Below are 24,439 nucleotides of genomic sequence, written 5' to 3'. Positions count from 1 at the left end.
CCAGAGTGCTTGCTGTTCAGCATGGCTAAAAGTTGGTGGCGTGGAGTGCTGTAGAGTAGTTTCGTGGAGTGGAGTAACAGGAGTAGGGTGTCAGAGATGAGTAGAGCAGAGCATTGTTCAGTTGTTGAGCAGCTGAGAGTGTCGTAGACAGCAGTATCGTAAAGCTGTGTGGTATAGAGTGGAGTGAGGTGGAATAGGATGGAGTGGGTTGGAGTGCATTGAGGTAGTGGGGTGGATTGGAGAAACGTGGGGTGGACTGGATTGGGGTAGAGTGGGGTAAATTGAGTGGGGTGCATAGGAGTGAGTGGACTGGATTTGAGTGGGGTGGACTGAAATGGGGTGAAGTGCATTGGTGTCGACTGGCGTAGGATGGAATGAGTGGGCGTATTATATTGGTTTGTGGTGGGTGGATTGGATTGGAGTGACAGGATTGGGATGTGGTGGATTGGATTGGGGGGACTAGATCTAGATCTAGGGACTAGAGTAGGGGGGAGTTTGGAGTGGGGCGGACAGGAGCTGGCTGGACTGGTCTGGGGAGGGGAGACAGGACTAGAGTGGGGTGGAATGGACAAGAGTGGGGTGGAATGGGGTGGGGTGGATTGGAGTGGGGTGAACTGGAGGGGGTAGGGTGGGAAGATCACTGGAGTGGGGTGGCTTGGATTGGACTGGGGAAGCGTGGAATGGAGTGGGGTTGCTTGTACTGGAGTAAGATGGGTGGACTGGACTGGAGTTGGGTGGACTGGACTATAGTGGGGTAAACTGGACCACAGTGGGGTGGATTGGACTACAGTGTGGTGGGGTGGATTGGAGTGGGAAGGAGGTGGACTGGAGTGTGGGTGGACTTGGGTGGGGTGGAATTGGAGGACTGAACTGGGGTGGAGTGGATGGTATTGTAGTGGGGTGGATTGAAATGGCCTCAGGGCATTGGATTGGGGTGGGTGGGTGATAAGGACTGGAGTGTGTTGGGTTAGGGTGGAGTGGAATGGGTTGGGGTAGGTTGAAATGGACTGAGTGGTATGGATCGGGTAGGGGATGCATGGAGTGGGGTGGAATGAAGTGAGTGGATTGACTTGGGGTGAAGTGAGGTGGACTGGATTGCAGTGGGGCAGGTTGGATTGGAGTGAGGTGGAATGGTTGAGTGGGGTGCATTGAGTCGATTGGATTGGGACGGATTGGATTGGGGAAGGGTGGACTGGACTGGGGTGGTATGGATTGGACTGAGGTGGATTGAATTAGGGTAGGGGACTGGACTGAGGTGGATTGGACTGGGGTGGATTGGACTGGAATGGGGTGGAATTTGTGTAGTGGGGGGAATGGATTGGATTGTGGTGGATTGGAATGGACTGGATTAGAGCAGACTGTATTTGAGTGGACTAAATTTGAGTGGGGAGGATTATGGTGAACTGGAGTGGTTTGAAATAGGTTTGATTTAGGTGGTTTGGAATGGGGGTTTATTGGAGAGGGGTGAATTAAGGAACAAGGGATTGCACTGGAGTGAGATTGATTAAAGTGGATTGGAGTGGGGCAGGCTGGACTGGGGTGGTGGAGAGGACTGGAGTAGGGTGGACAAGGTTTCAGTAGACTGGAGTGGAGAGGGTGGACTGGGTCGGATTGGACTGGGGTGGATTGTTCTGGATTGGAGAGAGGCATATTGGAATGGGACAACTAGTTTTGGATTGGTGTGGGTCAGACTGTTTTGGAGTGGGGAAGATTGTTTTGGATTGGAGCGGGGCAGATTGTTTTGGACTGGAATGGGCCAGATTGTTTTGGAATGGAGTGGAGCAGATTGAAGAGGGGCAGACTGGTTTAAATTGGAGTGGGGCAGATTGGAGTAGGGCAGATTTGTTTGGATTGTAATGGGCAGATTCCTTTGGACTGGAGTGGGGCAGACTGGAGTGTGGCAGGTTGTTTTGCATTGGAGTGGGGCAGATTGTTTTGGATTGGAGTGCGGCCAATTGTTGTGGAGTAGGGCAGATTGTTTTAGATTGGAGTGGGGCAGACTGGAGAGAGGCAGATTGGTTTGGATTGAGGCACTGTGACTGCCTCTCATAGAAATTTCAGTGTACCATTCACATATCAATCATACAGCTATTATTACAACCAAAGCTCAGTGGCGGCCGCCGCATATGTCAAGGACGGGGGGGACGAACAACAAGGGAAACATTTACATATTAAAAGAAACCACATACCCTCGCCGTCTGTCTCCTGTTGGCGTCTCCTGCTGCCTTGCTCCTCTTGTGATGTCCCAGCATTCACTGAGACATCAGCACAGGCTCCCCAGCAATCCTGGCGCTGCTAAACAGAGCATGTAAGCAGCGTCAGGATTGGTCTGAGCGGCAGTAACTGGAGCTCAGACACAAGCCTGGGGTCTGTGCTGTTTCTCCAGCCCGGCTGTTTATACAACCGGGTTAGAGAAACCGGAGTGCGCATCAGTGTTTGGCCGGCATGAAACGGCTGGCCAAACACACTTGTGCACTTACAACACTCTACCACCTCCCTGTGGCCCAGCCCCGCCCCTCCCTGCACCTGCAGGCTGAGCCAGCTGAGCCAGCAGATGAAAAATGAAACAATAGCAAGCTACCATTTTATTTGTAATTGGCTGGCTCATCCAGGGGGGCGATGCCCCTCCGCCACTGCCGAGGAGCTGCCCCTGCAAAAGTTGTAGAATACATTAAACAATGTATGTATTTACCAAACAAGACACAAGATTCTGTAGCACCCACACAGTACAATAATACAATGTTAATAATTGTAATTGTTTATTTTTTGTATTCTGATTAGTTTGAAACTATTTATCCCCTAATGATTCATTGAGGGCAACATGGGCTAGCCTTGTACTATATAAACAAAAACAGGTGAGGGACTCACAAACCATGACAAATACAAGTTTGGTTGAAACAAGTCTGTGCCATCTTGGGCAATAAAGACTTTCTAAAAAAACTGAAGTTCCTGGAGTGCAGTGTACTTTTGTATCACACTGGAAATCAGGGCACAGGTCGGACCCCCACGCTGGCACCAGCTGTTGAGCACACTGCTCCTTGGGCTGCACAGAAGTTCACTGTGAAAAAAACAAAGGTTACAGGGACGTTATAGGTTGGAGTTTTAGCCTTACATACCTATAGACATTCAGCAATTATAGTTATACTTCTACTTATGTTAAGAAACTATAACTTGTTGCCCAACATCACTTTCCAGCACAAGTTATAGTTTCTTAACATAAGGACAACTATAAATATAACTAAAACTGCTGAATTACTATGGTTTTGTATGGGTAAAACATCAACCTAACTATAACGCACCTGTAACCTTTGTTTTTTTCAGTGAATTTCTATGTTGTTTTTTAACGAAAAGTAATATCAAACTACTGCACAGGGTTCATGCACTCACAGTCAGGGGAGGATGGCCATTTTTGGGGGGATCTGCAGATCCTTGGTGAGCTTACACTAGGGGGCTGTGCCGAGCCCAACTGTGGATTTGCGGCTTGGCTGAAAAAAAATATTGCCCATTTTATTGCCCATGCGGAGTCCCTAAGGGACTCCTCCATTGTTCCTATGGGGTCAGAATACCTGTATCCTGACCCCTTATATGTTTTACACGGTTTCCACCCTTCCCCAATGCAAGAAACAAAATGGCAGCTGCAAGTTTCTGTCAAGTTGCGGCCAGCCAATCAGGGCCTTGCTTTCCCCCTGGATCTGCAAATCCTCAGTGAGTGGATCCGCGAAGGATGAGAGCCTCTGGATATACACATTTCTTTTTCCTTTAATAACTCTGAAACTACTGAACAGATTTACAACAAATCAGACAAAACACAATCTGCAGACTAAGATGTAGCTTCTGGCCAAATTTGGTGTAATTCCATTCAGTGGTTCGGGTTGCAGCAGTGTCTAAAGAATGCAAAATCCATACAGATTGGGTAAAAAACTGTATTGGGACGCCCCACCTCCTATTTTTCTGGCCCCCGCTTGACAAATCACCCTGAAACTTTAAAGACAGCAGCTGAACTGGTTCGTGTACTAGTTTTGAGAATTTCGTGAAGATTCGCCAACCAGCGCCAAAGTTCTTGGCAAAACAAAAAACGATCTGTATATGGGAAAAATTGATCCTAACTATACCTACTGGCTATTGCCAGTAGGTTATATATATATATATATATACACATACATACACTCACACATTTAGGTTATATATACATATAATATATACACACACACACATATATACAGGGAGTGCAGAATTATTAGGCAAATGAGTATTTTGACCACATCATCCTCTTTATGCATGTTGTCTTACTCCAAGCTGTATAGGCTCGAAAGCCTACTACCAATTAAGCATATTAGGTGATGTGCATCTCTGTAATGAGAAGGGGTGTGGTCTAATGACATCAACACCCTATATCAGGTGTGCATAATTATTAGGCAACTTCCTTTCCTTTGGCAAAATGGGTCAAAAGAAGGACTTGACAGGCTCAGAAAAGTCAAAAATAGTGAGATATCTTGCAGAGGGATGCAGCACTCTTAAAATTGCAAAGCTTCTGAAGCGTGATCATCGAATAATCAAGCGTTTCATTCCAAATAGTCAACAGGGTCGCAAGAAGCGTGTGGAAAAACCAAGGCGCAAAATAACTGCCCATGAACTGAGAAAAGTCAAGCGTGCAGCTGCCACGATGCCACTTGCCACCAGTTTGGCCATATTTCAGAGCTGCAACATCACTGGAGTGCCCAAAAGCACAAGGTGTGCAATACTCAGAGACATGGCCAAGGTAAGAAAGGCTGAAAGACGACCACCACTGAACAAGACACACAAGCTGAAACGTCAAGACTGGGCCAAGAAATATCTCAAGACTGATTTTTCTAAGGTAATATGGACTGATGAAATGAGAGTGAGTCTTGATGGGCCAGATGGATGGGCCCGTGGCTGGATTGGTAAAGGGCAGAGAGCTCCAGTCCGACTCAGACGCCAGCAAGGTGGAGGTGGAGTACTGGTTTGGGCTGGTATCATCAAAGATGAGCTTGTGGGGCCTTTTCGGGTTGAGGATGGAGTCAAGCTCAACTCCCAGTCCTACTGCCAGTTCCTGGAAGACACCTTCTTCAAGCAGTGGTACAGGAAGAAGTCTGCATCCTTCAAGAAAAACATGATTTTCATGCAGGACAATGCTCCATCACACGCGTCCAAGTACTCCACAGCGTGGCTGGCAAGAAAGGGTATAAAAGAAGGAAATCTAATGACATGGCCTCCTTGTTCACCTGATCTGAACCCCATTGAGAACCTGTGGTCCATCATCAAATGTGAGATTTACAAGGAGGGAAAACAGTACACCTCTCTGAACAGTGTCTGGGAGGCTGTGGTTACTGCTGCACGCAATGTTGATGGTGAACAGATCAAAACACTGACAGAATCCATGGATGGCAGGCTTTTGAGTGTCCTTCCAAAGAAAGGTGGCTATATTGGTCACTGATTTGTTTTTGAATGTCAGAATTGTATATTTGTGAATGTTGAGATGTTATATTGGTTTCACTGGTAATAATAAATAATTGAAATGGGTATATATTTGTTTTTTGTTAAGTTGCCTAATAATTATGCACAGTAATAGTCACCTGCACACACAGATATCCCCCTAACATAGCTAAAACTAAAAACAAACTAAAAACTACTTCCAAAAATATTCAGCTTTGATATTAATGAGTTTTTTGGGTGCATTGAGAACATGGTTGTTGTTCAATAATAAAATTAATCCTCAAAAATACAACTTGCCTAATAATTCTGCACTCCCTGTATATATATATATTAATACATATATAAATATATATATTCACTGAAAAAAACAAACGTTACAGGGGTATTATATTTAATATCTGAATTTACTCGCACAACACCATAGAAATTCACCCGTTACAGTTATAGCTATCTCAAGTAACTAGAACTCGCACCCTAAGGTAATTATAACCTGCGCCCCCGCCTTGCACAGTTTTTTCTTCAATAATTTGACTGCTAATTTTTCATTTAAAGTGGTCATGAGTGCTGTATTATCTGGGGTAATTAGCAGTGCATGGGGAGGGCGCAAGTTATAGTTACCTTAGGGAACAAGCACTCTTTCTGGACCAAGAGCTACCTTTCTGCTAAATTCAACAATTCCACCAAAGAGCTACCTTTCTGCCAAATTTGATGCAGTTCCATCCAGCAGTTTGGGCTGTAGTCATGTCTAAAACCCATGTGGGAATTAAAATGGGAAATGCACCCCCCCCCTTCACACCAGCTCCCCCCACCACCACCTTTGACTGATCACCCCAAAAACTCCCATGCACACACAAGATTCTACAGCCACTTTTTTGGGGAAAATTTACCGAAGATACATCAAATGGCGTATACGATATAGGCAAGTCTAAATACACTTTTACTATGGGAAATAGGTCCTAACTATCCCTACTGGTGACCGCTAGTAGGAGACATAATATATATATATATATATATATATATATATATATAACAATGGGAGGGGTGGTCGTGAATTGCGTTTCCATAGGAAATGCATTTTTTGTGTTCCTAATAATTTTGGCACCATTTGCAAAACCTCCATGAAACTTTTTTCTTTTTTTTTTTTTTTTTTTTTTAAGTGCTCCTTTCTGCCTAGTTTGTGCATAGTAAGTTTTGAGACGATCTGTCAATCATGGGCCGAGCAAAAAGGAGGGGTCTCAAACTGTTTCCTCCATTTATTTTTTCATAAGAACTTTAGACAAAGCTAGAGTCTAAACGGCGGAATGGAATTTCACCAAATTTGCCTAGTCCAAAAAGAGTGTTTTTGTTTGTATTTTGATATAAACCTTCCAGTAGTTATTGAGCAATTAGTGCTGAAAAACTTTGTGTGTCTAGGGACGGGGAGGCTCCGCGGATCCCATCAGTTCTAAAACAGAGATCTGATAGGCTACCACCACCTCAACCAGGAAGTCGGGGCTGCCATCTCAGGACTCTAGTCTGTCCATAGTCCTAAAGAAAAACACAAAAAGGATACAAAGGGGCAGGGTGGAAATACCCTGTCCCCCTCGACCTGATGGTGTGGTTCCAGAGGGACTCCGACTAGGGCCCAAAAAAATGTTTTTAAAATGTTGCAGCTTATAATGGCAAAAAAAAAAAAAAAAAAACTAAACTAAAACAAACCAAAAAAAACAAGAAGAAAAAAAACAGAAAACCCCCCACAAACATTGTCTTCTGCGCTTGCTTTTTTAAACCCCCCTGGTGGGCCAGGTCCGGGGAGGGAAGAGATATTATTTGGGGGGGGGGAATGGGCACCCCTGGGGCCTTGTTGCATATGTGGAGGGAGCACACAGCCCCCCCTCCTTGGGGCAATTTCAGGCCCAGGAACCTCATCCCCTCCAGCCTCAGCTGATTTTTTTTTAAAGAGGTGCCACAAGGCCTACCTACCTGGACTGATTTCTGCCCTGGAATTCATGCCCTGGGACCAGGTCAATTTTGTAATAGGGGAGGGTGGCACATGCCCTCCCCCAGGCCGATTTCTGCCCTGGGGACACCATCCCTCAGGGGCAAACTGGATTTGTGAAGGGGAGGGAGCACACTCCCTCCCCTCCTCGGGCTGCTTTCAGCCCGGTGGACCCTATCCTGCGGGCCTAGTGATTTTGTAAAAGGGTGACATTAATCCAACTGCTGTCCTGGCCTGCAGCCAACCCCAACATGCAGCTAATCCTACAATGCTCATGACCTTCAGCTGTGCACAGCTGGAGGTTGGTCACAGGACCTGGCTTATGGCCAGGCCCTGCAGCCAACCCCTGCCTGCAGCCAACCCCATGCATTGCATCTGTGAGCGGGTGTGTGACTGGCTTTGTGGGCCTGTGATTGGGTGTGGGTCAAGAGACCACATAAATAATATATAAAGGGAGATGCTGCTGAAAGTGATGGAAAGGGTGGCGAGAAATGAGTTATATATAAAACCCTTATATGGTAACATATAGGCAATAGCAGCACACCAATTCTTAACAGAGTAGTAGTCAAAATACTCGCCGTCAACGTCAAGACCATTATAAGCTAAAGGAAAGATAGTGAGCCAAAGTATACTGGAAAAACTGAATTTCACTAAATCAAAATGTAATATTTTCTCAGATATTCTCCTTCTTTCTTTCTGTAGTCCTTACTTGGTTGTCCAAGAATTCAACTACTTTCATTTACTCCTATTCAAAAACAAACACAAACCAACACGTTTGTAACAGATAGCCCATTAATGCTTATGGTTCTGTGAAGTGCAGTGTGCTTGTAGGTGCCTGTGATGAATGCTTGATGTAGTATTTTTTGAGAAGGAGTGCTTACTTGGTTATGACTTTATACTCATCACTTTTCCTATTTTGCAAACGCTAATACAATATATTTAATAAAGACATCAAAGCGGCGGTCAGCTTCATCCGGGGATGTAACACAGGCACCTGCAGTACCTGTGGTGCGGGGGGGGCGACCATTCAGGGAGCCCATATTCAGTCCAAAGACAAGGAAGATCTGTGAGATATGGGAGGCCCAATGGCCCCTCATCACATTCAACAGGCGGGCCGCATCATTTTGTGTAATAGCTTCCTCTTGATTACTAGTACACAGTAAGATACTCACTTCTTGATTTCTCGCAGGAGCATTCTTATAAGGGTGGTTTGTAAGAGTTCAATCATCAATTTCCTCCACATGTCCAGAGCTAGCTGCCACAAAAAAAAATATAAGGACACCTGTCATTTACACTTAATTTCAAATGAAATCTTCCATGCAACAAATATATCATCATTAAAAAGCTACCTGAAAGGGTACATGGCCATGTCATCTAACTTCAGGGTAGAGTTACTAAGAATTTGCACCACCGCAAAGTCATGAAAAGTGGCACAAAGTCTGACAAAGGGGTTTACTTTCAAAGTGCAGAAAGTGGTTTGCGCTCGAAGAACGAGTTACTTACCTTCGGTAACGACTTTTCTGGTGGATACATTAGCTACCTGTGGATTCCTCACCTAATGAATACTCCCATGGCGCCAGCATTCGACGGAAATCTTCTTCCTAGTCTCTGCACGTCGACGAGGACGTCACTCCAGCCCACGCGACGCCGTCTGACGTCATACAGGCAATAAGAGGTCCTCGCCGACGTGCCGACGTCAGTACCAACATTTTTTTACGTGCATGAGAACAACAACCCAATGCAATGAAAGAGCAAGGCAACATCCCATAACATTGTAAAATGCACAACATTGCAATAAAATGGCTGTAGGTTTAATATAACTCTCTTCTTTTTTTTTTTTTTTTTTTTAAACCAACAAATATATGCAAATCATGTATATACACAAAGATATATACATATATATATATACATATAAATATATACAAGTATCCATATATACATCATCTATTGTAATCTTGAAGACCAAGAGGAGCGCACTCAAGGATTACTTGGGAAGACCAGAAAGGCAACGGGGAGGCGGGTGGGACCGTGAGGAATCCACAGGTAGCTAATGTATCCACCAGAAAAGTCGTTACCGAAGGTAAGTAACTCGTTCTTCTGATGGATACAACTACCTGTGGATTCCTCACCTAATGAATAGAGTCCCAAAGCAGTACCACTCCCGGTGGTGGGTGCCGAAAATGGTCAAACCAAGAAATCCTACAGCACTGACCGTGCAAAATGGCCGTCCCTTCTGACCTCAGAGTCCAAACAGTAATGTTTCGCAAAAGTGTGAAGGGACGACCAAGTTGCGGCCTTGCAGATGTCGACCACAGGAACACCTCTGGCCAAGGCCGAAGTGGCCGACTTAGCTCTGGTGGAATGAGCTCTAATGCCATCAGGAGGATCCTTCTTTGCTAAAGAGTAACACATTTTAATGCAAAGAACAACCCACCTGGAGAGTGTTCTCTTGTGGACTGCCTTTCCTCTCCTCTTGCCCACGTATCCGATGAAAAGCTGATCCTCCAGCCTGAAATCCTTCGTTCTGTCAATGAAGAAGCTTAACGCTCTCTTTGGGTCCAAGCAATGAAGTCTCTCTTCTTCTTTTGAAGGATGAGGCGGAGGATAGAACGTGGACAGAGTAATTGTCTGGGCCAAATGGAAGGGTGAAACAACATTCGGGAGGAAAGCAGCCTTGGTCCTCAACACCACCTTATCCCCATAAAAAGTTGTATAAGGGGGTTTTACCGATAAGGCCTGCAACTCACTCACTCTCCTTGCAGATGTTATAGCCACCAGGAAGACTGTTTTAATAACCAAATACCTTAAGGGGCAAGAATGCATAGGCTCAAAAGGGGACCCCATAAGGAAAGTGAGGACCAAGGACAAATCCCATTGAGGCATAACGAATGGTTTTGGAGGATATTTATTTATAAGACCTTTCAAGAATCTGAGAACAATAGGGGATTTAAATAACGATGGTTGATCTGGAAGACAAATGAAGGCTGACAAAGCCGACAAATAACCCTTAATGGTAGCCACTGCACAACCCTTCTGCGCTAGAGACAGAGCAAAAGACAAGACGTCCGACAGATGAGCATGTAAGGGATCAATCTGTCTCTCCCCACACCACATAACAAATTTAGACCACCTATTAGCGTAGATAGATTTAGTGGAGTGTCGCCTGGCCGCTAATATAACATCCACTACATCAGGCGGGAGAGAGAAGGAACTCAGGTTGCCCCGTTCAATCTCCAGGCATGTAGGTGTAGACTCTGGAGGTTGGGGTGTAAAACCTGCCCCTGCGACTGCGAGAGGAGGTCTGCCCTGAGAGGGAGACGGAGCGGAGGGCACAGTGAAAGTTGGAGAAGGTCGGAGTACCACACCCTCCTTGGCCAATCCGGAGCTATTAAGATGACTTGGGCCCAGTCTTGGCGAATCTTCCTCAACACTCGAGGAATCAAGGGTATGGGGGGAAACGCGTAAAGCAACTGGTCGCACCACGTTATCAGAAACGTGTCCCCCAATGCTCCCTGCACCGGATACTGGAGGCTGCAGAATAACGGACAATGCGCATTCTCCCAAGTGGCAAACAGATCTATCCGAGGAAACCCCCACATCTGGAAGATTAAACGGACTTGATCTGGATGGAGACGCCACTCGTGGTCGGCCGAGAATTGGCGACTGAGACTCTCCGCACGTACATTCAAGACCCCGGCCAAATGATTTGCTACCAAGCAAATCTGATGGTCCTTTGCCCAGGACCATAGTCGAAGAGCTTCTCTGCAGAGAAGGTACGACCCTACTCCTTCCTGTTTGTTTATGTACCACATCGTGGTAGTATTGTCCGTCAGGACCTGTACCGACTGACCACGAAGGGATGGGAGGAAGGCCTTGAGAGCCAGACGTACAGCCCGTAACTCTAACAGATTGATATGAAACATCTGTTCCTCTGGAGACCAAAGTCCTTTGATCTCCAGATCCCCCAGATGAACTCCCCACCCTAGAGTGGAAGCATCCGTTATGACCGTGGCCACTGGTGGCGACTGCGCCAACGGCTTTCCTTGTGAAAGATTGTTGCTCGCAATCCACCACTTCAAGTCCACAGCAGCATCTCTGGAGATCTTGAACGCACCTTCTAGATCTCCCTTGTGTTGAGACCACTGCCTTCGGAGGCACCACTGAAGAGCCCTCATGTGCCAGCGAGCATACGTGACCAACAGTATGCAGGAGGCAAACAGACCGAGCAGACGAAGGACCTTGAGGACTGGAACTACCGCTCCATTTCGAAACATTGGAACCAATTCCTGAATATCTTGAACCCGCTGAGGCGGAGGAAAGGCTCGATTCAATGTTGTATCCAGTACTGCCCCTATGAACAGGAGGCGCTGAGAGGACTCCAGGTGAGATTTGGGCACGTTCACCGAAAAGCCCAGGTCGAACAACAACTGGGTTGTTGACGGCAGATGATACGACACAAGCTCCGGGGACTTGGCTTTGATCAACCAGTCGTCCAAGTAAGGGAATACTGCTATCCCCTTCCTTCTGAGCTCTGCCGCAACCACTGACATCACCTTCGTGAAGACTCGAGGTGCTGAAGTAAGACCAAACGGGAGGACCGCAAACTGATAGTGCTGCGACCCTACCACAAACCGGAGATAATTCCTGTGCGACTTGAGTATCGGGATATGAAAATAAGCATCCTGCAAGTCGACAGACACCATCCAATCTTCTTTGTTCAACGCCAAAAGCACCTGTGCTAGGGTCAGCATCTTGAACTTTTCCTGATTGAGGAACCAATTCAAGATCCTCAGATCCAGGATCGGTCTCAACCGACCATCTTTCTTGGGAATCAGGAAGTACCTTGAGTAACAACCTCGACCCCTTTCCTGCTCTGGAACCAACTCCACCGCGCCCTTTGAAAGGAGGACTTGAACCTCCTGTTCTAGCAACAGGAGGTGTTCTTCTGAACAATAAGATGGGCGGGAGGGGGGGCGGAAACTCCCGAAAGTGAAGGGTGTAGCCTTTCTTCACAATGCTGATAACCCAAGTGTCCGTTGTAATAGTCTCCCACTTGAGGAGAAAATGCCGTAATCTTCCCCCTACAGGAGAGGAGTGAGTGGGAAATGGTGGAAGCCTAAGACTGCTTTCCCTGCTGCACCCCTCCAGAGGACGAGGAAGAGGCAGAGGCAGAGTGCTGTTGAGAGGCTCCTCTGGTGCCGGCCCTACCTCTCCCTCTAAATGATCTATAGGGGTGAGAGGAGGCGGGTTGCTGGAACCTCCGCCGAAAGGAAAAGGAGGAAGAGCCACGCCCAAATCCACGAAACCTCCTGAAAAACCTGGAAGAGGCAGAGGAAGAAGGAGCTTGCAGCCCTAACGATTTGGCTGTGGCCCTGCTCTCTTTAAATCGCTCCAAGGTCGAATCTGCCTTTGCTCCAAACAGTTTGTCCCCATCAAACGGGAGGTCTAATAGGGTCGACTGTACATCCGCAGAAAACCCTGAATTACAGAGCCAGGCCTGTCTCCTTGCCACCACAGCCGTGCCCATTGCCCTAGCCACCGAGTCGGTCGTGTCCAGCCCAGACTGGATAATCTGGGTTGCAGCAGCCTGGGCGTCTGAGACAACATCCAAGAGTCCCTGGGGAAGCTCCGTAAAAGAAGATGAAATATCATCCATAAGAGCATGGATATATCTCCCCAGAATGCAAGTTGCGTTGGTGGCCTTCAACGCCAAACTGCAAGAAGAAAATATTTTCTTGGATTGCGCATCCAGTTTTTTGGAGTCCCTGTCTCCTGGTACCGTCGGGAAAGATCCAGGTGCTGATTTTGATGAACAGGAGGCTTGCACCACCAAGCTCTCCGGCGTAGGGTGTCTTGAAAGAAAACCAGGGTCAGATGGTGCAGCCCGATATCTCCTGGCCACAGCCCTATGAACTGCCGAAGAAGATACAGGCTTCTTCCACACCTCCAACACCGGATCAAGCAAAGCCTCATTAAACGGCAAGAGAGGCTCCGCTGCAGCAGAGGCCGGATGCAGCACCTCCGTCAACAAATTCTGCTTCGCCTCTGCCACCGGCAAAGGCAGGTCCAGAAAGTTAGCTGCCTTCCTCACCACCGCATGAAAGGTAGCAGCCTCCTCCGTATACTCCCCTGGAGATGAAAGGTCCCACTCAGGGGAAGTATCCAGCCCGCTGGCCGTATCCAGTCCATGCAGTCCATCACCAGAGTCCTCAACCTCTCCTTCCTCCAGGACTCGCTGGTACTCCTGCTCTTCCAAAAGACGGAGAGCATGCCTCCTTGAATGTAGTCTCAGCTCAATACGCGGAGTCGACGTGGCCTCTGCCGAAGTCGAGGATCGGCGCCGATCTCCAGAAGCATCCGACGCCGCCTCCGGCGCCACAGGCAGCTTCGGCGCCGATGAAGGAGCAGGACCAAGAGATCCTGGAGCCGATGGACCCACCGGAGTCACAGGACGAAATCCCGACGGCGACGGGACGGAAACCTCCGGAGCCAAACCCTTTGAAGCCACCAGAGCGGCCACCGGCGCCGAGCCCACATTCCCAAAAGGGAGAAAGGGCATAAAGGGTGCCGGCCGAAGAGGCGCAGGATCACCCAATGAAAAGGCCAAAGGCCCCGAAGGACCAGCCGGAGCACCTCCTGGAGCCATCTGCTGAAAGATGGTATACATCGCATTCAGAAATGCGGTACTATCGGCTCCAGGGGCTGGAAAAGCCGGATACTGAGGTGCCTGGATCGAAGGCGACCCCGACCTCGACGTCCGCGACGCCGGAGACATCACAAGAGGCTGCATCACCTCAACCACAGACGCTTGTCCAGGCGAAGTCGGTGACACCAGAGAGGGAAGGCGTCGATGGATGCGGCGTGACCGTGGGACTGACCTCCCAAGTCCTCCGACGCCGAGCCGAAGGCGACCTCGAACGAGTCTCCTTGCTGGAATGACGCCGTGAATCTCTACGGCGCCGGGAGTCTCGATGACGCCGATGAGACCTTGGCGAGGAAGACTTTTTGTGATGTTTCTCCTTTCTCTTCCACTTTGCCAGGAATAGTTTAGCCTCACGTTCCTTGAGGGCCTTTGGATTCATGTGCTGACATGAATCGCAAGTCACAACGTCGTGGTCGGAGCTCAAACACCAGAGACAGTCGGAGTGAGGATCTGTAACAGACATCTTGCCCCCACACTCTCGACAGGGCTTGAAACCCGACTTTCTCTGAGACATTGTCGCAGAAAAGAACTACGCAGCAGAAAACACACTGTAACCACTAAAGTAACAGAATCTCCCTCGAAGATAACCGTTTCGAATGCATGGAAAAAAGGGAACTGACGTCGGCACGTCGGCGAGGACCTCTTATTGCCTGTATGACGTCAGACGGCTTCGCGTGGGCTGGAGTGACGTCCTCGTCGACGTGCAGAGACTAGGAAGAAGATTTCCGTCGAATGCTGGCGCCATGGGAGTATTCATTAGGTGAGGAATCCACAGGTAGTTGTATCCATCAGAAGTTGTGCTTTTCTTAGCACAAATTGTGCTATGCACCACTATGCATTAAGGGGGCATAACACAGATGCTACTTACGCATTACGGAGCAAGTATCCATAGTTTTTAACACAAGGCATGATTTACTACGATTTTCAGACCAGGCTTTGCATTAAAAAAAATGCCTCCTTGAAGGAGGAGAAAAGTTTGTGAAATGTTTTTACTTCTCCAAACATTTCACATACTGATGTATGGAATGTTATAAAATTGCCTAGGTATAAAACTGAGTTATGGAAGCGAACATTTGTGGGTGTGGCCTGGGGAACATAGCCGCCAGGACATAGCCGCTCGAGTTCCGCCTGGCTCGTTGACATCCTGCAGCAACAGTGCAGCATGCTACCCAGAGAACCCACCTAAGCTGAAGCAGCTGTGTTGGAGGCCCAGAATGAGCCGTTGCCCAGAGTCAGTTTATGGTGCCTGTACGCCGAGGCAGTATGGCGGCCTCCTGACTACTGAGTAGCTACGGGGAGCCTGCGACAGGAGCAAAGTCGCGGACCCAGCAGCTGCTTCCCCCACCTCAGCTTGATTCTGTGAGGAAGTTGGGGGTGCAACTCTACTTCACTACATACTGTAACTACGCACATGGAGTTTCCACATGGTTCGTTTCTGGGTTCGGAGTTTTAAGACAGATATCGAAGGTCGATACATACAGCTTTGTGGCCTGCTAGATGGTCAGGAGGGGTGCCTGTTGAATGTATATCAGCCTAATACTGATGATGGGGCCTTCTACCTTGATTTTGAGAGTGTACTCCTCCCATATGTTGAGTCCCCTGCTGTGGGCAGGAGATTTCAATTGTGTGCTGGAAGGCAGCGAGGATTGCCACCCCGAGACAAGACACAAAACCACATATGGTAGCCTCACTGAGAGGTGTGATGAGACACATGGGCTGGTCAGATGTTTGGTGCATGACCCCACCCTGAAGCCAGAGAAAACACTTGCTATGCCCCAATTCATGACAAAGTCGCTTTGATAGGTTCTTAGTGACAGAGGACGTCGTCACTGAAATAACAGACATGCAGATATTGAGCAGATTCCTCAGACCATACTCCGGTGCTCCTAGAGTGGGGTGGGCGTGGAGACAGACCCAGAGTACCACTGTGGCGTCTGGGTCCTGAGGTGCTTGGTGACACCCAGTTCTGCGAGGCATTTAGAGAAGCGACGGGCAGCTATTTTGACACCAACTGGTCCACTGCAGCAAGCAGGGGAGTGGAGTGGGACGTCCTGAAGGCAGGGACACTTGTCGTATATTGGCTGCACTAGATGCCTCCAGGAGACGCAGTTACTTGAGGAGGCGCAACAACTGAGCACACTTCGGCGGGCCACCTCTACTTCAGGGAACCAGCGGGGACACCATTGGTGGCCCAGAGGACAGTGGAGGAGACATGGGATAGACTTGACCGACCGGTTCACCAGGACTACCAACTACTTCATTGAGAGGGTGACAAATCAGAATGTCTTCTAGCATGGGTACTTAAAGGGGAATGTCCATCCCCGTTAATTATTTCCCGTAAACGTCGGGTTGGCATGATTGTAGGGGTCACAGACTCCAATCAATATACCCTTACAGGACCACCTTGAGACTGTTTATGGGAAGACAGAGGACAGCAAACAAGCAGCTATCTGCAATTTTCTAGATCAAATAGTGCTCCCTCAGCTCACGGTGGAACAAACTGGGAAACTGGAAATGGAGCTTCTCGTGGAGGAATTGAGGAAGGTGATCCGGGAAATGGCTAGCTGTAAGGCACCGGATTCTGATGGACTTCCGGTGGAATATTAACAGTCACACTTGGAACTTATCATTCCCTGCTTGCTGGAAACATTTCAGCAGGCACATAGTTGTGGGATACTTCCACAAATCATGCGCGAATCGCAGATCATTATGCTCCCTAAACCAGGTAAGGACCATTCCGACCCAAACTCTTATAGAACCCTCTCTATGTTAAGGGTCAAAACCAAGATACTTGCAATGGCCCTCACAATCAGATTGAGGGGTGATTACCCACCTGGTACATGAAGAAAAGTGTGGCCTTATGCCGGGTAAAGGGCCCCAGATGAACTTAAGGAGGCTGTCCCATGTGCTACATACTGTTGCTGACAGGGAGTTCGAGGTGGCGTTAATAGTTTTATACATTGAAAAGGTGTTCAATACCCTTCATTGGGAATACCTTTGGGAGGCCCTCTAAAGAATGGGGCTGGATCCAGTGTTTCTGTCCTGGGTTAAACTGCTATAAACTGGACTGTCACACAAGTACGCACTGGGAGGATGGTATCTGATTGCTTCTCTATCAAGAGAGTGCCCCCTGTCACTGTTCCTTTTGCTTGGTGATTTGGCTTCACCGAGATATGGCTGAGTGGGGCACTGAAGTAGGGGGAGTCCTCCATGTTTTACTATATGCTGATGACACTCTCCTATATATGTCACACACCCCGAGTGGTCGGTTGAGACGTTACTGCAGATCAAGACCGAATTCAGTGGGGTGTCTGGCATTAGGGTCAACAACCACAAAACAGTACTGTTCCCCATAGCTGCACTGGCGGATGGGCGACAAACTGAGCTTCCAGTGACCAAGCTTAGCTGGGAAGGTTGTCACTTATGGTACCTGGGTGTACAGGTGGCAAATACCTCAGAGGACCTTTATCGTCTTAATATGGGCAGAGTCCTCGAAGGACTGGAGAAATAAATTAGCTTTTGGGTTTGTCTGTGGGTGATGGGCAGAGTCATGTTCACCAAAATGGTTCTATTGCCCCGCTGGTTGCATGCCCTCCAAAATACCATGTACAGTGTCCCAAAATCCACGTTTGCTAAATGGAATAGTCGCCTGATGTCCCTTGCATGGGCTAGTAAGCGAAGCAGAGTTAAACTGGACAACCTAATACTGGAAACTGAACTAGGGGGTCCGGGACTGCCAGATCTGCAATTATATTACTTTGAGGGTCATTTGCAGTATGCAGCACAGTGGTGCACGGATGGCCCCAATGTAGAGAAGAAACTCCTAGGGACATGGGGGACTGATGTGGATCTACCACACTGCCTCATGCTGGGAGCATCACCCCTTCATTGTCAGACAAGTGGCAGTGGCCTGGGGACAAACAGTTGTTTGAGTGATGTTGGGCGTCCTACGCTTGACTTTTGCCCCTCCGATGGTTGAAACCCATTCAAGCCATAGAGTTTGTGATGGGCATATCACAATGGTTTGAAGGTGGCTGCAGCATCGCAGGTGATCTCAACCTTCATGACATATTCCTTACATTAGAGGAGGCACAAGATACCTCTGACCTTCAACAAGGCCAATTTTTGTAGTATGCCAAGGTATCCTGTATGTTTCGTGAGATTTGGACTGGCTTTCCTGCTGAACCAGAGGAGATGCAGACGGGTCGACTCAGGGTTTGATCTCATGCATTTATAAGGCTGATACAGGGGATTAGAAACAGTTGGATTGAGAGCCTACCGGAACCACTTTCTAAAGGGCCCTGGAAAAGAGCGCTTGCCAAGGTTAAGGTGTCTAGTAATGTGAGATTCAAGCTCACACAGGTTTATTATTTGCACCAAGCCTATATGACCCCACAGCATTTGCAAAGAATCAAAGGAGCTTGTTCGGAAGTGTGCTCCAGGTGTGGGACTGCTCTGCTGTTATTTCTCCATATGACATGGAACTGTAGCAAATTAGAGGGGGTTTGGAGAGAGATCATACGGATCCCAAGGAAGGTTCCACGGGTGCTTATGGTGGCCTCCATCAGCCACAGTGTGCCCAAACTACTCCCGACACCTAAAGGCAGAGCCAAATTGAACCATCGGTTCATGCTCCTAGGGCTAGTACTGGCAAAGTGGCAGGTGGCCATCTACTGACTGCAGAAAGCTGCCCCGATGAATGACAAATGGATGACAGATATGCTTGAGTGGGACACTGCAGTGCCACAGATGAGCATGCAAACCGCAACTTAGAAATATGGGGCAACATGCTGGACAGCTTGTTGGAAGTGAATCTGCCAGGGGACAGTTCTGCTGACATCCCCCGGAGTTCAGAGGGGGGATGCCCCGAGGGTAAGACTGGAGTGATAGCACAGAGACTGAGAGTGCCAGTAAATACATGGTTGAGGGTCTTGAAATGACAGAGATAACTTATTGGAGATTGCTGGGACCATGCTTCCTGCCTCGCTTCCCTTCCTCCCCCGGGCTTCTCCAAAGTGCCTTTCTGTAGAGTTCTGTACCTTCCTGCCCTCCCACACACTCCCCTCCCCCCCCCCCGAGGGGAGTGTGTGGAAGGGGCTACGCTTTTGGTGCGGTACCACACTGACTGCTTGCTGTTGTTCTTATCCGTGTATGCCTTGTTGTTTTATTGATTTGAGGTTTAAACAATATCATGTAATTGGACAATTATTGCTGTAGTACCCTAACTGGGCACTTGAGACCGGATATGGACCTGGATTCCTAGCATTATCTGTATTGCTATATTTTTGAACCAATTGCAATAAAAACATGTAAAAAAACAAAAAACAAAAACAAAAAAAAAAGAAGAAAAGGTATATTTCAGTTCAAAAGATATGCTAAACATCACGTACAACATTTGTAAGGATTTGAGTGTATTGTATGATATAGCTGTGGGGCCTTATCGTGGAATAAACTCGCAAAAACATCTTGGGTTTAGTTAGGTTTGTTTATATCACCTTTACCTCAAACCTGGGTAGCTGTGGCTTCGACTTCACAGAGGAACTAGTGTAAAGCATTTAACACCACCAAACAATGGAACAAGACAGTGTCACAGCAAGAAAGAAACACAACTACATTTTATAAAGCTAGAGTACATTTTAAGGAATTTTTAGAGTCCTTGGTCATCAAAATCCACTGGTGGGTTCCAGAGATACAAATTTTTAAAGGCTTAAGGGCCACATGCACAAAGATCCGGCTTTGCGACTCGCAAACTGCGAGTCTTAGCTATTCGAAATTTGTGAGTCACAAAACCAGATGTACAACAGTGTCAATGACACTGTCTGCGATTCGCAATGAAGTCGCAAATAACCTACCGCATGAATATTCATGAAGTAGGTCGCAATCTGCGACCCCATTGCGAATGGCCATCCTTAAAGGAAAACGAGATGCATTTCAAAAACAAAAATGAAAAGTTTTCTTTTAATTTTTTCAGAGCAGGCAGGGGTCTGTGGGACCCCTGCCTGCTCTGAAAAAATACTTTTGCTTCCATTCACAAAGGGGAAGGGTCCCCTGAGACCTCTTCCCATTTGCGAATGGGTTATTTTTGTGACCGCGTTCACGGTCACAAAACAATGCTACATCGCGATGAGACTAGCAATTAGGAAGGGAACGCCCCTTCCTAACTGCGACTTGCAAACCTATTTTGCGATTCGGTAAATAGATTACCGAATCGCAAAATAGAGTCTGAACATACCAAAATGCGAATCGGGCTGTTTGCGACAGGAAAAATGGTACGTACATGTGCCCCTAAATAACTTTCAGTTCAACCGCGAACAAGCATTGGCCAACAAAAAGTTTGTAAATGTTTTTAAAGTTTGAAAGAGGTCCGATCTGACTTGGGTGACCAAATCCGACAGGGTATGAGGATCAATTGAAATAAGTCACACCCGATGTTACCATCTTGAAAGGAGCTCTGCACAAGGGAAGGGACACCCTATCATGGGGAAAAGCAGCCTGGGGGTCATGGGAGTAACAAATGAGGACCTTGATTGTATGTTTTATGGTCCTAACTAGCGTTAGTAGGGCTTGGTAAGATTGAGATAACTAGCAGCTTAGCTCGCAGATCAGTCCCTTGCAGTCAACACAGCCTCCCAAGTAATTCAGGGGACACAGTCGCACCTCCCGGAGTTCTCAGTGGCCGTGCCTAGGACAAGGAATTCGCACAAGAGCACTGTTAGGACCAGGCGGTGCAGAGGGCCTAAACCTGGCACTGGGTTTATTGACCGAGCGTGTAGGCGCACGCCATTCAAAGCACCCTTTTATGGGAGATTCAATGACTTTTAGCAGGAGTTGAGGCAAAAAGAGAGGCTCACCAGCGAGAAAACTCTGCTACAGGCAGCCATCTTGGCAGGCACTCAGACTCCCCGCCATATCTTAGAGTTAAAACTGCCTGAGTTTTAAATTGTCCTTATACATTCTTTCTGTCAGAGGAGGGGTTCAATATAGTTCCAATGCTTAGTCGTCAAATGCCTTCGCTACAAAGTTATGTTGCCTTACTTTCTCACAAGTATAGCCAAGCCAAGAAGTCAATGTTTTCTGTTCGGTTCACATTCTTGCTGAAAAAACTGAAGTGACTTTCATATTGTGCATCGGGTTCTAGGCTCTGGAATGTTTTACAACATCATACGTGACAATTACACAATCATATGGCTTCCAAGAAGGATTTTAAAATTGATTCTCTTTTTCTAGACATGCTGAGTTACCCAGTGTAGGAGGCTGGCCTGGCTTGTAGTGGGTACCAGAGGTACTTACACCTTGTGCCGGGTCCAGTTATCCCTTATTAGTGTAGAAGAGGTGTTTCTAGCAGCTTAGGCTGATAGAAGGTAGCTATGGCAAAGCAGCTTAGGCTGAACTAGGAGACATGTAAAGCTCCTACTATACCACTGGTGTCATATGCACAATATCATAAGAAAACACAATACTCAGAAGTACTAAAAATAAAGGTACTTTATTTTTATGACAATATGCCAAAAGTATCTCAGAGAGTACCCTCATTATGAGGATAAGTTATATACACAAGATATATGTACACAGTACCAAAATTATGCAGTAATAGCAAAAGGAAGTAATGCAAGCAATGTAAAGTTACAATAGATTGCAATAGGAGCACATAGGTATAGGGGCAACACAAACCATATACTCCAAAAGTGGAATGCGAACCACAAATGGACCGCAAACCCATGTGAGCTTGTAGAGGGTTGCAGGGACTGTAAGAAAACAGTGAGGGTTAGAAAAATAGCCCACCCCAAGACCCTGAAAGGTAGGTGTAAAGTGCACCTACTACCCCCAGAGAGCACAGAAGTCGTGATAGGGGGATTCTTCAGGAAGAACAAACACCAGCAATGCAACAACAGTGGATTTCGGGACCTGAGTACATGTAAGACAAGGGGACAAAGTCCAATAGTCGCAACAGTGTCGAGAGTGGGCAGGAGCCCAGGAAATGCCAGCTGAGGGTGCAAGGAAGCTGCCACCTGTTGGAAGAAGCTTGGAGTTCTGCAAGAACGAAGAGGACTAGGAACTTCCCCTTTGGAGGATGGATGTCCCACGTCGTGAAGAAGCTTGCAGAGAGACCGCAAACAAGCCTTGCTAGCTGCAAGGGTCGCAGTTAGGGTTTTTGGATGCTGCTGTGGCCCAGGAGGGAGCCCTCACAGAAGCAGGCAGCGCCCTCAGAAGTACCTGAACAGGCACTTAGAAGAAAAGTGAACCGGAGTCCACCCGAAGTCACAAAAGGGAGTCCCACGACGCCGGAGGACAACTCAGAAGGAGGTTGTGCACTGCAGGTTAGAGTGTCAGGGACCCAGGCTTGTCTGTGCACGAAGGAAATCCTGGAAGAGTGCACAGAAGCCAGAGCAGGTGCAAATCACGCGGTACCCAGAAATGCAGTCTAGCGTGGGGAGGCAAGGACTTACCTCCACCAAACTTGGACTGAAGAGTCACTGGACTCTGGGAGTCACTTGGACAGAGTTGCTGAGTTCCAGGGACCACGCTCGTCGTGCTGAGAGGGGACCCAGAGGACCGGTGATGCAGTCTTTTGTTGCCTGGGTTGCAGGGGGAAGATTCCGTCGACCCACTGGAGATTTCTTCAGAGCTCCTGGTGCAGAAAGGAGGCAGGCTACCCCCAGAGCATGCACCACCTGGAAACAGTCGAGAAAGCTGGCAGGATGAAGCGATACAAGGTTGCTAGTAGTCTGCAGTCAGGCGTCCTGAGCAGTCAGCGTCGATCCTTTGGCAGAAGGTGAAGAGCGAGATGCAGAAGAACTCTGGTGAGCTCTTGCCTTCGTTATCTGGTGAGATCCCCAAAGCAGAGACCCTAAATAGCCAGAAAAGGAGGTTTGGCTACCTAGGAAGGAGGATTGGCTACCAAGAGAGGTAAGAGCCAATCAGAAGGAGCCTTTGACATCACCTGCTGGCACTGGCCACTCAGAGCAGTCCAGTGTGCCACATACACCTCTGTTTCCAAGATGGCAGAGGTCTGGAACACACTGGAGGAGCTCTGGGCACCTCCCCTGGGAGGTGCAGGTCAGGGGAGTGGTCACTCCCCTTTCCTTTGTCCAGTTTCGCGCCAGAACAGGGCTGAGGAATCCCTAAACCGGTGTAGACTGGCTTTTGCAGAGATGGGCACCATCTGTGCCCATCAAAGCATTTCCAGAGCCTGGGGGAGGCTACTACTCCCCAGCCTTCACACCTATTTCCAAAGGGAGAGGGTGTTACACCCTCTCTCAGAGGAAATCCTTTGTTCTGCCTTCCTGGGCCAGGGCAGCCTGGACCCCAGGAGGGCAGAAACCTGTCTGAGGGGTTGGCAGCAGCTGCAGTGGAGACCCCCGAAAGGCAGTTTGGCAGTACCCGGGTTCTGTGCTAGAGACCCGGGGGATCATGGAATTGCCCCCCCACCCCAATGCCAGAATAGCATTGGGGTGACAATTCCATGATCTTAGACATGTTACATGGCCATGTTCGGAGTTACTATTGTGACGCTGTACATAGGTAGTGACCTATGTACAGTGCACGCGTGTAATGGTGTCCACGCACTCACAAAGTCCGGGGAATTTGCCCTGAACGATGTGGGGGCACTTTGGCTAGTGCCAGGGTGCCCACACACTAAGTAACTTTGCACCTAACCTTCACCAGGTGAAGGTTAGACATATAGGTGGCTTATAAGTTACTTAAGTGCAGTGGTAAATGGCTGTGAAATAACGTGGATGTTATTTCACTCAGACTGCACTGGCAGGCCTGTGTAAGAATTGTCAGAGCTAGCTATGAGTGGCAAAAGAAATGCTGCAGCCCATAGGGATCTCCTGGAACCCCAATACCCTGGGTACCTCAGTACCATTTACTAGGGAATTATATGGGTGTACCAGTATGCCAATGTGAATTGGTAAATTTAGTCACTAGCCTGTTAGTGACAAATTTGGAAAGCAGAGAGAGCATAACCACTGAGGTTCTGGTTAGCAGAGCCTCAGTGAGATAGTTAGGCATCCACAGGGAACACATACATATAGGCCACAAACTTATGAGCACTGGGGTCCTGGCTAGCAGGGTCCCAGTGAGACAGTGAAAACACCCTGACACATACTCACAAACAGGCCAAAAGTGGGGGTAACAAGGCTAGAAAGGATTTTGTTGGGGGCCATGGATGGAATGGGGCTGGGCAGAGCGAATCGCACTTTCCTGGAGAGAGCCTGTTTGGTGGCAAAGAGGGACATCATGTCAGAATGGAAGGCAGCAAAAGCTCCGACCCTCGCCAAATGGAGACGAGGTATGGACTG

At 48.0% G+C, this 24,439-nt stretch overlaps 1 protein-coding gene across 2 annotated transcripts in view; it reads right to left on the bottom strand.

The window, feature by feature from the left end:
• CUL2 (cullin 2) overlaps positions 1 to 24,439 on the bottom strand; it is a 454,610-nt gene that overhangs the window by 280,248 nt on the left and 149,923 nt on the right. For both annotated transcript variants that reach the window (XM_069211221.1, XM_069211220.1), the window contains exon 6: positions 8,605 to 8,687. In XM_069211221.1, the coding sequence (XP_069067322.1) occupies positions 8,605 to 8,687 (83 nt within the window). The remainder of the gene's footprint in view (positions 1 to 8,604; positions 8,688 to 24,439) is intronic.

This window comes from Pleurodeles waltl, chromosome 10 (assembly GCF_031143425.1).
Source record: "Pleurodeles waltl isolate 20211129_DDA chromosome 10, aPleWal1.hap1.20221129, whole genome shotgun sequence".
NCBI lineage: Eukaryota > Metazoa > Chordata > Amphibia > Caudata > Salamandridae > Pleurodeles > Pleurodeles waltl.
This window is presented reverse-complemented; position numbering and strand designations above follow the sequence as displayed.